General features: G+C 40.2%; 2 protein-coding genes across 2 annotated transcripts; one reads left to right on the top strand and one right to left on the bottom strand.

Moving 5' to 3' along the window:
• Positions 1 to 11,923: 11,923 nt before the first annotated feature.
• LOC145499810 (uncharacterized) lies at positions 11,924 to 12,870 on the bottom strand. Its single transcript, XM_081479331.1, has one exon. It carries the CDS (start codon positions 12,868 to 12,870, stop codon positions 11,938 to 11,940), a length of 933 nt encoding a protein of 310 aa, XP_081335457.1. The 3' UTR covers positions 11,924 to 11,937.
• A 153-nt stretch (positions 12,871 to 13,023) lies between these two features.
• On the top strand, positions 13,024 to 14,049 carry LOC145499809 (uncharacterized). The gene has a single exon (XM_081479330.1). It carries the CDS (start codon positions 13,036 to 13,038, stop codon positions 14,047 to 14,049), a length of 1,014 nt encoding a protein of 337 aa, XP_081335456.1. The 5' UTR covers positions 13,024 to 13,035.
• Positions 14,050 to 15,106: the final 1,057 nt, after the last annotated feature.

Below are 15,106 nucleotides of genomic sequence, written 5' to 3'. Positions count from 1 at the left end.
GTAGCAATCGTAGCAAAGGCCGTTTTTTCTCCCCGTACAGCAAAAAGGCTCGTAGTAGTCTTTGCCGTACAAGTAGCATTTCTTGCAATGCATCACCTTTACAAGTTTTCCTGCTCTGGCGCAGAAAGAGCTTTCTTCTATTTCTTGATGCGCTTCTGCCCAAAGCTTTTTCTTTTCTTGGATTTGTTTGATTTCTTGTGTGCAGGACGAATACCTTGCGGCAGCCATGTTGGCGTATACACTGTGCATATAATCTCCAATAGGAAAAAAATTCTGGCACATTTTTTTTATACAAGTGAAGGGTGGCACATCCGCGCATATTGATTACAGACGTTGCAGCTTCGCTGGACCCGAAGTCAGGGTTCTGGCACAGCACTGATCAAGGAGGAAAAGAAACACACACACACACACATGTATAATGAGGGTTCTGGACACAAGCGAACGCAACACAGTGCAAGCGTAACGCTACTCCTCATCTGAAGATTCGGAGTAGCGTTACGCTTGCACTGTGTTGCGTGAGTGCTGTGTCAGAACCCTCATTATACATGTGTGTGCACTTGCTTTTCGATGATGTCATTTGTTTTCGCCCCTGCTGCCAAAAACTAACCCAACCTGCAAAATGTGTTTACTTTAATGACTCTTTCGTTGCTCCCCCTCCTAACAACTTGTGGCTATATATATATGCCTGCTAACTTTTGTTTTTGTTTGTTTGTTTGTTTTTTCGCTGGGTTTTAGTATACGTTGTGGAACAACGGTTACAAGGGATTTTGCCAAGGTAACAAAAATGGCACACTGAGGAAAATCATTTTTCCTCGGTTACATATTAACCGATTGACTTCTGTGCCAGCCATAACCGGCCGTGACGAGTCTTGGCCTTTCTTCCACCTCTGACGTCATCACCCTTGACCAAAATTGGCATCATCTATGCTCAACTTCTGCAGGAGGAAAAGATCTTTGTAATGATACCCAGATCAGAGTGATCGGCCCTATGGAGGCTTAGATATGCACAAAAATGCTCAAAAAGTTGAATGGAAAACTCAGAGCAAAATTTCCTGCCCCTACACGTGGCTACTCCATGGCAAAAATTACCTGTCTCGATGATGCTTTCTCAGAATGTTTTAAACTGGAAGCAAGCTAAGTAGAAGGTCAATCACTGCAGCAAAAAGAAAACAAAAGGAGAAAAAGGAAAGGCGGAAAAAAAAAATTATAAAAAAAATCGATAAGTCGTAGGTCACTTTCTCGCCCCAAAACTCGATTTTGAACTTGATTTCTGCGCATGCCTGAGCGCAAATGTCGTAAAACGCGATGCTCGTGGAAAGAAAGACATGCTGTCATGTTGCAAATGCCTTTTTGAGTAGATTGGAGCTAATTTGACCCATGTCCAGCCTGAAAATCTCCAAAATGTCCAAAAAATGCGTTTTTGGCAAAAAGCTCCAGGAGTCAATGGGTTAATGACAAACGGAGAAACGTGATTTGTTCGTAATTCCTTGGACATCAAAACACCAATGCAACTTACTACATTAAATGTCAAAGGCGCTGCATGTGATCTTTTTGATGTATCCATGGGTATTAACCACGGGAAATTTGCCTCCGGAAATATTGGCCATACTCACTAAATGCAGTTTCCCGTGGTAAAAGGGTCATTAGGGACTTTAAGATATGGTAGGGCTAGCCTGTAGTACGGCGGCAGATAGTAACGATCACTTCCGGTGACGTCATGACGCGCGTACCAGTACGGCTTTCCCGCCGTAGCCTTGCTTTCTACTACAGGAAAGTGCCTGGTTTCACGTACTCTTCACTACGTGAGTATAAGCCTGCTGTTTACTTCTCATTTTAACGCTTTTTTTCAGTGTTTGAACAGCCTAGTTTGAAGATAATGTTCTCAGTCATAAAAATCAGTTCTAAGATCATTGTTTCTTTATCATTTGTACAGAAAATTTGAACGATTTCAACACCTACCGCAAGATGATCAATTCAGTCATATTAGTATCGGGCCGAACAGCCGTAGATAAGAAAGCTTCGTATGTTGTAATCTGAGCTATGATTGTTTATTACTACGTTCGTATAGTGTGATCGTTCGAGTGAGTGTAGTTCTGAAAAGAACTGTTGTTGGTGACTGACGCTTCGACAACCTGAGCGGAAGTCATCTTCAGAGTCAAGTGAATAGTGTTTGTCAGTCGATGATGTTATAAGTCTGGTCCGTTGAACGTGATTGGTCAGTATAGCCATGATGGTATTGACTGAAAGACTCGTGTAAACTTTGTCATCAGTCATTGGTGGGTTTCGATCCGTCTATTGTTAGTCAAATAGGTCGGCTTTTCGTCCGTATATTGTTAAGTCGGTCTGTTAGAAGTCCGTTTGTCGGTTTCGTTTCCGTCATGGATAAGTCGTTTGTAAGGCGCCGGTAGTTGTTGACATCTGTTAAGAGGCGTTTGTTCTAGGTTAGTGTACCAGCTTTCCATAGTCAGTCGTTGAAAATAGTTTGTACTGTAGGTTAAGCACTGAGCAGAGTCCCAGTCAATGTTGTGGTTTGTCAGTTGATGATGTACAGCAATGTGATTGTTGGCATCACCATTTCTCGTGGCTCGTTTATGTTCAGTCAGTCTCGTGTTAAGGTTTCTGCCAGTCTCACCAATGTAGGAAGCCTGGCAGTCGGAGCATTTGATCTTGTAAACTGCTCCCTGTCTGTTGTTAGGTTTGTCTCTGTCTTTCACGTTAGTCAGTAAGTGTCGTAACGTAGTTGTAGGTTTGTGGGTTACACGGATGTTGTAGGGCTGCAGGATCCGTGAGATGGTCTCAGAAGTGTCCTTAATGTAAAGTATGGTCACTGTAGTAACAGGTGTAGGGTTCCTGTTCGTAGCGTCAGCTTCAGTAGGTCGGTAAATGTTTCGTCTAATAAAGTCAGCGTTGTAGTTGTTTTTGTGAAAAACACGTTCAAGGTATCTGTTTTCGTCACGTAAGCTGTCCGGTGTGTCACAAACTAGTTGCGCTCGTCTCGTCAAAGTCTGTATAGTCGTGGCTTTGTGTGAAGTCGGGTTGTAGGACGATTCGTCAAGTAATCTGTCGGTATGCGTCGGTTTTCTGTACACTGTCGTTCGTAGTTCGTTCTTGTCGCGGCTTACCAAAAAGTCTAGAAAAGGAAGTTTTCCATTTTCTTCGATCTCTTTAGTAAACTGGATGTCGGCGTTCTGTTCGTTTAGGTGGTCGTGAAAATCGTCAATTTCGTCTTTGTGAACGACGGTAAAGGTGTCGTCAATGTAGCGTAACCAAAGCGGTATCGTTTGTCGGCAAGTTGCAAGGGCGCGTTCCTCCACGTGTTGCATCACAATTTCTGCGACAACGACAGAAACAGGCGACCCCATGGCTGTTCCATGCAACTGTTTGTAGTGTTTACCGTTGTACTGAAAGTAAGTCGATGTAAGGCAAAGGTTCAGTAAGTCCATGATGTCTTCTGTTGGTAACGGTAGTTTAGCAGTAGATTGTTGTGTAGCGGTCTCGGTGCACTGTAATGCCAATTGAAGTGGAATACTGGTGAACAGTGATTTCAAATCAAAAGACACAAGTTTGTAGTCGTCGGGTATCTGTACTGTCTTAATAGCGTCAATAAAGTTCTGCGCAGATTGTAGTTTGCGTCTTGATTTGTCAGTAAGGGGTTGCAGTATGGTCGTCAAGTACTAGACAGTTGATACGTAGGGGACCCACAGAATGACAGTATAGGTCGCATCAGTATACCAGGCTTGCGCAGTTTCGGTAGTCCGTAAAGTTTCGGTGGTTGAGGTACTGAGCACCTCAGTCGATAGTAGCGTTGAGTGTCAATAGCGTCAGTCTTTTTGAGCGTAAGTATTTTGCTGTTAAGTTTACGTTGAAGTGCTGGCGTTGGGTCGCGTTTAAGTTCTTCGTAAGTTTGTTTGTCGTTGACAAGTGCGTCCATTTTGTCAAAGTAGTCAGTCTTGTCCATAACAACAGTGACACTTCCTTTGTCGGCTGGTAGTATGACAATGTTGTTGTCGTTTTTCAGTCGTTTCAGTGCTTGTTGTTCGTCTTTTATCAAGTTATTGTCAGGTATAGACGCTGATTGTACTGTGGAAGCAATTCTGCCTCTGATGTTATCCTTGGCAGATTCTGATAAGTCTCGTTGACGAGACAGAACCGCCTCAACACTTGGTACAATAGACTCGGTCGGTATCCGTTTAGGCGTCACTGAGTGTTTTAGTCCGTAGGACAGTACGTGAGTCTCGGTTTTGTCTAAGGGACTGGAAGAAATATTCCTTACCCAGTTATCGTCAGTTTTCGGTCGTTTTCTGTCTTTATTGCGTTGAAGTGTCGTCAGTTTTCGTTCTTGTTCAGTACGAACGCGGTCTGTGGTTTTGTCGGCTCGCCTGTCGGCGATTGTCATAACAGTGTCAAGTAAGTTAGTCGGTAACAGTTGTTTTAAGTTTGTCAAGTTGTTGTTGTAGTTTATTGTTGCAGTAGTTGAGTCTTCTGTGACAGTCGTTATATCCGCGCTTTGACCAGACGTCTGCAGGTGGATTTGACGATCTGGATGGCCTCTTGTGTGTTCAACGGAGACTTAAGTTTAAGTCTTTGCAGCGGTGGTTGAACTAAAGTTGTTGGCGTATTCGTCTGACAGTACTTACCGAACTGATGTAGTTGTTCGCAAGTCGTTCGCTCTGTCGTCCAAGTGAACGTAGCAAAATGTATCTTATCTCTTCAAAATGTATCTTACTATAATCGAAAGTTTTGTATTTTCGGGCTTATCACATAATCGTTGTGCGAACAACCTGTCCGTCTTGAAATCGAACTTTTTTTATATCAGAGTTTATATTTTGTTTTGTGGTTGGAATTACAGGCGGTTCTATCAAGTTCGAAAAGGCAAATCTGAGTTCTGGGAGATGTAAGACGGATACAGGAGAAGGAAATCATTGTCATTAATCAAGCCTATTTCGTATGAAAGTAGAATAATCTCTGGTTTCCTTGAAAGTAGTCATTTTTGTAAAGACACGTAGAGACTGCACATACCGTTGCCGTACAGCAAAATCTTAATCATTTGAGTTTGGCGGGTAAAACACCGTTGTCAGCCTAGTCCCTCACGGCCAAAGTAGCCGTAGTAGCACCTCGCCGTAGCGTATCTTAAAGTCCCTATTAAATCATTTGAGTTTGGCGGGTAAAACACCTTTGTCAGCCTAGTCCCTCACGGCCAAAGTAGCCGTAGTAGCACCTTACCGTAGCGTATCTTAAAGTCCCTAGTTACCACGGTAAAGAGCTCCGTGTAACCGTACCCTAAGGGAGCGAATTTCCTGGAAACTAAAGTCCAAACATGTTTCTCATGTAACCGTTTTCTCGTCTGCAGCTTAGGATCTTATAACTAGGACTCTACGGTACCTTTACTCGACGTTCATCACTACAAAACGACAAAATGTGTAAATATTCACTGTAAAGCTACAATTTCTCTAATTTATCCATAGCGCATCAACTCTTATTTGACTGAAATCCCACACAAGTTCGCATTGTGGACCTATTTTTAAGATAGATGCAATTGATGGTAAAAAGTGGGTCAAGTTTGTTGCTATGCAACAGGACAATGCAACCTTCATTTATGACTAAACACAATGGAAGACACAGTGGAGAGTTACCTTAAAATAATAGCCCAGCCGTTCAAAACAGTACAGTTCTAAGCCTGAAAAATCGCACCGAGTCCTATAAGTCTCAAAAAAAACAACAACAAAAAAAGACAGAAAACTGTTTTATTAAGGACCAGACGCATGGCAACATGGAATCTATTTGTTTTTCAAAATAAAGAAAAAATGAATGTTAATGATTCATTAACGATCGAGCGCACGCTGCTCTTGATCGAAACTGGAAACTATTCTTTTTCTTAGGCTCAAAAATACTCAAAATTGTAGGTTTTGTGCTTTAAGAACGTTCGCGCTAATTGTTTATGCGCATCTTGCGCACTCAAATTCAAACGCAAGGTCATGCATGGAGCGCGCGCTAAGTAATAAAATGAATAATGATAGGGCAGATGGCCATTGCTATGGCTTTGCTCGAATTTAACGATCGTGGACGTTCGCTGACCCCTATTTTTCTTTTGGTGGATCATTTCCTCTACCGATTTTCTACGTTTAGCGAAAAAAATAAAGAAAATCGATTGATTAGAAGTCTGAATTTTTTGCAGAATGCACCATCGAATCCCGTTCTTTTCAGCTCTTCGTGTACCCGCGCGGTAGTTTTAAATGCCTCTTGAAGGGTTAAGTTTTGTGAAAACGTAATGTTGGCAACGTTAGGAACTATTTACGCAACAGACCCACTTCTACAAAATATGACTAAGATCGTTTGCCTCCGTCGAGTCAGCTTCGATATTTTTAATTATAAACCCTGCGGACCACGTTGAATTACATGCGCAAATTTTTCAAAATCAGAGTAGTTTTCCACGCGCTTTATCTCTGAAACGAAGTCGGTGGCGCCCAAGTTTTGCATTTCTGACACAAGTAACTCATAAAAATTTTAAAAAAAATCTGATGAGTGGAAAATTTTCGAACGTACGTCCTTAACCCTTTATAGTGTCTACTAAAACAATTAGACCACTCACCATCGTTTTCTATGAGCGAAAGTCAACTCGGCTACGTCTCGTTTCACTTATTGAAAACTCGGGTTCGTAGTCTAATTGTTAATTAGCGCGCTGTGGCTGGACATCTTCACATTGTCGTGGCAATGCTTTCTTGTTTCTCCGATGTTTTGAGGATTAAGAAATATCACTGGATAATTCAACCCCCCAAAAGGACATTGATCGTCATGCAACTCAGATTAAAAAACCTTAATATTTTGAAAATTAACTGTTAGCGCCGGTAAACAGCTGCGAGTTTTCCAACAACAAGTCAATCCGCGCGCAATTTTGGTCAGCGTGAAGTTAAATACTGCATAATTTATATAGCAACAATTGGAAATCGCTAATTTAAAAGAAAGTTACTTAGAATTCAACTGTCACCTCATAGAAATTCCGAGCGTATAATCTAACTGTTAATTAATTGTATGCTCGAAACTCATGCTCTGAACACCAGAACACCGCAAAAAAAAAAAACAACAAAAAAACAAAAAAAGAGAAACAGAAACAAAAAAAAAAAAAAAACAGAAAAAGAAATTAACGAACACTGCATCACCGCAAGAAAAGTTCACGATATACCGTCACCGCAACATATATTTTTAGCCCCATGATTTAAACGTTCCCTCTTATAAATAAATAATAAATGGGAAGCCTCCAATCACCTAGAGGCTGTTTCTAGAAGTGCCCTTTAAAGAATAAAAGTCTAAAATATACATTAAATTTCTAAAATACAGCAGTAATAAAAGCTAAAAACTGAAGACTACAATTAAGGTGTAAAACTAGAACTAAGACTAAACATGATACTACTAAATAAGGACATAGTGCTTTTATATCTCAACAATTTTCCACAAAATAAGCACATGCTAAATTTTGGTCTAAAAAAGGTCAAACAAGAAACCGCAGCACCGCAGATAATTTCATCTCACCGAACACCGTAGCGTGAAAAACACAAACATCGCACACCGAAGAGTTTGAGATCACCGCAACACCGCAAGTTGGGAATTTATTCACCTTGCATCATCGCATTAGAAAGGATCAACACCGCAAAGCCTAATGTCCCTCTCCGTCAGCGAACTTTAAAAATTGCAGTTATTTTGCTCAGATTATTTTCTGACTTTGAAAGTCTGTCTGAGTTAAGGAGTAAAAATGTAGGTGAGTGCCAAGTGACGCTGGGATAGCCCATAGTAAGCGTTGACGTCTAAGCCGGGACAAATACTAAGGGAAGAGGGAAGAGTTATCTGAGATATATGTGAAATAGTCTACTGTACCTTATAATCAATGTCAGAGGGCAAGTTGATACTGAGTTAGTCTTCGTTCGTTCTAGTTTGACTGAAGCTGTGTCAGTCGCTAATAGACTAAAGGAAGACTTAATTCACCAATTAGAATACTCAACATCTGCCACAAAAGAACCTGCACGATTTTGACAGGGTCTGGACGGGGTTAACTGACAAATGACAAATAGCAAAAAATAAACTAAAGAAAGACTTTTAATTAAAATTCACCAATTATTAGAATACTCAACATCTGCCAAAAAGGAGCCTCCACGATTTTGAGGGGGGCCTGAAAACTGACAAATGGCAAAAAATAACTAACAACCGACAAATACCCGAAAGTTAAACAAACAACTGGCATTTGTAGACAGATTAACTAACACCAGACCAAAGGTTTTTGCCCTCGATATTCGTTTGAAATTCATTGAAATATTTTTTACTTTAAGTTTTCTATTAAGTCTGCTAATATTAATCATTTACAATTTGATCCTCCAACTATCTGTTTAATACATGATAATCGACAGGTCTGCTGCTATTTTAAATTCCCGGAATTTTCAGTTGAATGGTCCGCTTTTCAAAAGTTCGACAATTTCCGGATTTTCTGGAAATTTCCCTAGAAATTTCCGTACCCTTTGTCACCGTTTCGAAATTTTCGGAATTTTAAGACGAATGGAATTTTAATTCCGTTCGTCTAAAAAAGTGATGTTGGAGGGGTTTTAGGTCTTCAGTGAATTACTAGCAGCCACTTAACAGACAACTGACAAATGGCCGAAACTTCAACTGACAACTGACAAATAGACAAAATTTTAACAGACAACTGACATTTGCACTCCCTCCCCCACCCAGACCCTCTTTTGACACTCGAAAGTAACCTGTCTTTACCTAGCTTGTTACGTTTTTTGTTTTTTGATGGGACTTTGAACATTGTCTTAAAAACGCAATGAAATATTGCCGTAATATTTCGATTTGTTAAAACTCAGGAATGATAAATAATAGGTACAGTCGTAGAGAAATGGATAATGAAAACAAAATGAAATGGAACATGAAGGTAATGAAAGCACTAAACACGTTCGTGCCTCTAAAAGTCCATGGATTACCCCTGCGGGGCTTAAGAATTTGTTGTATCGGAGAGATCGTCTTAAAATCAAGGCTTTGCGGACAGGCGATCCAAGTGATTGGATTAATTTTAAGAAGTTGCCTAATGAAGTGTACAATGCTATCAAGACTGTAAAAAAGTCCTACTGTTATAAAACCTTTGAAACTTACAATGGAAATTCCTGCAAGACATGGGAAACTATCAATGAGGTGACACTTCGCAAATCGGGTAAAGCTGCAATTAATGAGCTTGTTATGAGCTCAATGGAGGGAGAATAACTAATTCAACCGAGATCGCAAAGGTTTTTAATAAATTTTTCGCAGAAATCGGTCCCGAACTGTCCAGGGATATAGAAGAAGTGGGCACCTCCTTCGATGATTTTGTTGACCAAACCAGCAGTTGTTTTAGTTTCCAGCGTGTAACTGGTAACTCAATTGCACGTTTTGTCCCACCTAAATAACTTATGCAAGAGAAAGGCGACAGGTCTTGATTCTGTGTAAGCCAGACTGCTAAGGGAATGTCCAGATTTAATCGCTGGGTCAGTCGCTCTGATATTCAATCAATCGATCGACAGTGGCATTTTTCCCGACGAATGGAGGAGTGCAAGAATCACGCTTCTTTTTAAGACAGTTGGAAGTAGGAGTGATCCTTCTAATTATCGACCGATATCGATTATCCCGGTTGTGGCCAAGGTTTTCGAGCGGATTATTCATGATCAGTTGTATCATTTCTAAACGACAATGATCTTCTCAGTAGAGACCAATCTGGTTTCCGCTCGCTTCATTCTACAGTTACTGCTTTGATTAAGGTAAAGGTAGATAACGGCTGCATACGAGCCAAGTGGCGCATCAGGCCGGAGCTTATCCCGGTTTCTGTAGCATGAAGCGACTAGGAGTATTTCAACTCCCCCTGGATGGGATGCTAGTCCATCGCAGGGTTTCCTCCAGCATTAAGTTCGCCGGTACCCATTTATACACCTGGGTGGAGAGAGACACTGTGAGAGTAAAGTGTCTCAGTGCCCAAGAACACAACACAATGTCCCCGGCCAGGGCTAGAACCCGGACCGCTCGATCCGGAGACGAGCGCACTAACCATGAGGCCACCGCTTTGATTAAAGCGACTGATAACTGGTCTTTAAACAGCGATCGTGGTTTCATTAATGCCGTTGTATTTTTAGATCTTAAGAGGGCCTTCGATACTGTGAACCATACTATTCTTCTTTCGAAATTACAAGCTTATGGTATTCAGAGTTCCACAAATCAATGGTTGTACTCTTATTTAAAGGACCGAACCCAAACGTGTTAAGTAAAGGGAAGAAATCGTCTAAGATGTTCCTTCGCTGTGGTGTTCCACAGGGAACGATTCTTGGGCCCCTTCTATTTCTATTATATGTAAATGATCTGCCTAATTGTCTCTAGCATTCCCAACCAAGGATGTACGCCGATGATACTAGTATTACTTTTGCTGGTAGTGATGTTGATGAAATGAATAATTGTATTAATCTTGATTTGGAGAGAACTCGTGTGTGGCTTGCAGCCAACAAACTAACTTTAAATATGACAAAGACAGAATTCCTACTGATTGCTTCTAAGCAAAGGTTATTAAATTCTACAGCGAATCCCACTGCCACAATTAACCAGTTTCCGATAAAGCAGGTCTGGACTGTAAAATCCTTAGGTGTACACATTGATGAAAATCTTACTTGGGAGTGTCATATCAACGAGCTTTCTAAAAAGATTGCTTCTGGTATTAGGGCCATTAAACGTATTAGGTATTCGGTCCCATATAAGACTCTACTTTCCATCTACAATTCATTAGTCCAATCGCATCTCAATTACTGCAGCTCGGTGTGGGGATGCTGTTCTAAGAGTCTTTCTCAAAAGCTACAAAAATTATAAAATCGTGCTGCACGTGTCATAACTTTTTGAAATTACGATCGTAGTACTGATGAATTGTTGCGAATGGTAAACTGGGTTAAACTAGACCGTCAACGCCTTGTTGATAAATCAATAATGATGTATAAGATTGTAAATAATATGGTTCCGGACTATCTTAGTACGCACTTTGTCTTCGTTCGGATACCTTAACCTATAACTTAAGAGATAGTGACTGTTCGCCTGCCATTCCACAGCCCCGCACTAATTATTGTAATAGAAGTCTGTCCTACAGCGGAGCTGTATTGTGGAATTTACGCTTGGATATTCGTCAGTCACCGTCTCTTGATGAATTTGAATCTAAGTTGAAGAATTATGATTTTGATGGTCGTCTTATATAAGTTTTATTTTGCTTTTATACACGGCTTCCCAGGCAGGTTTTTTATCATTTCTCTTATCGTAGTTATTAGTGATTTATTAGTTAGGTAGTTAGACTAATTTAATTCAATATTGTTAAGTCCTGAAGGAAATACAGTGTCTAAATAAAGATTTTACCTTTACCTTACCTTTACCTTAAGCAACAGAGGACCGTTTCCTTGTTTACACAGTCTCGTCTGAACACGAGGGGGTGGGGGCTTAGGGTTGGAATAATGTAGAGCCGAGGAAAACCGAGAAGCATAACTGTCTCGAATTCTCACAACTCCTCGAGTGTTTAGTTGGGGCTATGTAAGCACGGAAAAAGTCCGCTGTTGCCTTTTTTTTCTCGTTTAATTATTTATAATGTTTAAACGAGAATGCATTTTCCCCAAAGTATATACCTCTAAAAACAGATGCTTATCAGTAAGGGTTTTTTTAAAACATTTGACAATAAAAATAAACGGTAAAAGTTTACGGCGTTTCGACCGCTCTTCGGTCATTATCAAGCAAGATGTAAGAAGTAAAATTTGCATAGATATATATAGCTACAAAGAGGTTAGAATGTGTGAAAATTATTAATGAAGTAAAAATATGTAAAAAGTATGTAAAAGAATTTACAAAGTAGTGCTTAGAACAATAAAAAACATGTAAAACTAATTAATAATAATAAAAAAAAGATTATTTAAAAACTTTTGCACGAACAGAGTCAGATTGTACATTGAGACTTCTCAGTTCACGAATAAAAAACATTTCAAAAATAAGACAGTCAAACTTGGTTGTACATTTCTTTAAAATCGAAAAGTTATTAGTAAGATCTTTAGGGGCCAAAGAATGTTCCTCGCGAAAATGTTTTCCAATTGATGACGATGGGTTTTTGTGCTCATCGACGCGTTGGTGCAAGTGCGGGCGCGTAAAACCAACATAACCTGCATCGCACAGGTCACATTTAAAATGGTACACAAGGGACTGTTGGTTAACGACTGGCGGCTTGACTTCACGTGATTTCAGGTCTCGCTCAATCTTGTGGCTGATGAAAACAGGTTGGATGGTGGTGTTTGTTTTCGTGCTAAGATCTTTCAGTTGCGTGCGAAGAAAATCAGCTGAAGCTTGGTCTTTGAACGGTGGGACAATCCGAACGGGCTCTGGACTGTTGTTGTCAGTCTGTGAAGGAACGGGTTGCTCAGAAACTTTGATGGCAATAAAACGTGTTATGGTTGAATTAATTAAGTCATCTGGGTATTCAAGACGGGAGAACAACAACTTGAGACGATCGCATTCTTCGGAGAAGTAGGTCCAGTTAGAAGAAAGTCGAAACGCACGATCCAGCATAGTTTTCAGTAGGCCGCGTTTATAACGATCGTCAACATGACTCTTGTAGTGTAACAAGAGACCAGAGTTTGTGGGCTTCACATAAACCTTTGTCTCAACGTGGTTGGATTTGTCGAGCAATTGCGTTCCAAGGAAAGGAAGCATGCGGTCATTTTCTATCTCCATTGTGAACTTAATAGAGGAGTGGCAATCGTTCAGAGTCTCCAGAAAGTTGTTGGCTGATGCTTGGTTAGGCATGATGGTCAGTGTGTCGTCGACATACCTTCTGTAGTAGCTGGGCATCTTTCCTTCTCGATCCAGGGTTTCCTCAGTGCTAATGACTGGTTTAATCAAACGCACCACCTTAATCTCAGCAAACAGGACCTAATCCATCTCCTAGAAGGGGCAACAAAAGATCAACTTTTCCTATTTAACGGTCAACTTTATGAACAGACCGACGGTGTCGCCATGGGCTCCCCGCTTGGACCCCTGCTCGCCAATGTCTTTATGTGTAGCACTGAGGAAACCCTGGATCGTGAAGGAAAGATGCCCAGCTACTACAGAAGGTATGTCGACAACACACTGACCATCATGCCTAACCAAGCATCAGCCAACAACTTTCTGGAGACTCTGAACGATTGCCACTCCTCTATTAAGTTCACAATGGAGATAGAAAATGACCGCATGCTTCCTTTCCTTGGAACGCAATTGCTCGACAAATCCAACCACGTTGAGACAAAGGTTTATGTGAAGCCCACAAACTCTGGTCTCTTGTTACACTACAAGAGTCATGTTGACGATCGTTATAAACGCGGCCTACTGAAAACTATGCTGGATCGTGCGTTTCGACTTTCTTCTAACTGGACCTACTTCTCCGAAGAATGCGATCGTCTCAAGTTGTTGTTCTCCCGTCTTGAATACCCAGATGACTTAATTAATTCAACCATAACACGTTTTATTGCCATCAAAGTTTCTGAGCAACCTGTTCCTTCACCGACTGACAACAACAGTTCAGAGCCCGTTCGAATTGTCCCACCGTTCAAAGACCAAGCTTCAGCTGATTTTCTTCGCACGCAACTGAAAGATCTTAGCACGAAAACAAACACCACCATCCAACCTGTTTTCATCAGCCACAAGATTGAGCGAGACCTGAAATCACGTGAAGTCAAGCCGCCAGTCGTTAACCAACAGTTCCTTGTGTACCATTTAAAATGTGACCTGTGCGATGCAGGTTATGTTGGTTTTACGCGCCCGCACTTGCACCAACGCGTCGATGAGCACAAAAACCCATCGTCATCAATTGGAAAACATTTTCGCGAGGAACATTCTTTGGCCCCTAAAGATCTTACTAATAACTTTTCGATTTTAAAGAAATGTACAACCAAGTTTGACTGTCTTATTTTTGAAATGTTTTTTATTCATGAACTGAGACCAAGTCTCAATGTACAATCTGACTCTATTCGTGCAAAAGTTTTTAAATAATCTTTTTTTTTTTATTATTAATTAGTTTTACATGTTTTTTATTGTTCTAAGCACTACTTTGTAAATTCTTTTACATACTTTTTACATATTTTTACTTCATTAATAATTTTCAGACATTCTTACCTCTTTGTAGCTATATACATCTGTGCAAATTTTACTTCTTACATCTTGCTTGATAATGACCGAAGAGCGGTCGAAACGTCGCAAACTTTTACCGTTTATTTTTATTGTCAAATGTTTTAAAAACAGATGATATGAGAAAGATAGAACATACGAAGTTGCTGCTGAATATCTTTTTAGTGTAAGTTTGAATTTCCATACACTATAGGTTACTTTTGTCGAAGTGTCTTCAGAAAAAATTGTCACCAGACCTAGATCAGCAAATATGATATACAATAACACGATTAACTTAGCAAACTTATGCAAATAATTTGAAATGCCGAAAAGAATTTCCTTTTCCATCTGAAAATAGTGTTCAAAACGTTGACAACGTTTTTCTTGGTGCAATTAAATGCTAACCATATTTCTGTTTAATTAGACCGTTATGTCAACTGACTACCTCTCAAATACTCCGTGTTTGTACTCTTGTCAAACTAAATCATTTGAAAACAAATTTATACTGCAAGAGGCAAGAGTTTGAAATTAAAACGCCGTAGCGCGAAAGGACCGGACGTTATAAACTTTTCAGCTGTCCAATTAATCGCACAAACACCGCGAAAGCAAAATAAGTAGGGAGCCGCTCTCTCCAATTTCTTTTTTCGGGGTGGGCGGCTGTAACACAAGCTTAAAAAAACTGAGACACCCGTTTTATCGATTTTTACTTTTTGACATAGCGAAGGAAGTAAAACCCTAATTTCCGAGGCCTCTACATTGAAAACCTCGTTGCAGTCCCTCCTTTTCATAAAGACCTGCTCATCATTTCTTGACAACAAGAAAAAGGAGCTCGATAATTTATTCCTGTTCCTAAATTAAACCGGTGTTTGATCAAATATTAACAAAATTGTAGCATGCTTCTTTACTCAAAAATAATACAAAACGTTGCCAAATTATCTTCTTT

Source organism: Orbicella franksi, chromosome 10 (assembly GCF_964199315.1).
Source record: "Orbicella franksi chromosome 10, jaOrbFran1.1, whole genome shotgun sequence".
Classification (NCBI taxonomy): Eukaryota; Metazoa; Cnidaria; class Anthozoa; order Scleractinia; family Merulinidae; genus Orbicella; species Orbicella franksi.
Note: the sequence above shows the minus strand (reverse complement) of the source record. Positions and strands in the feature narration are given on the sequence as shown.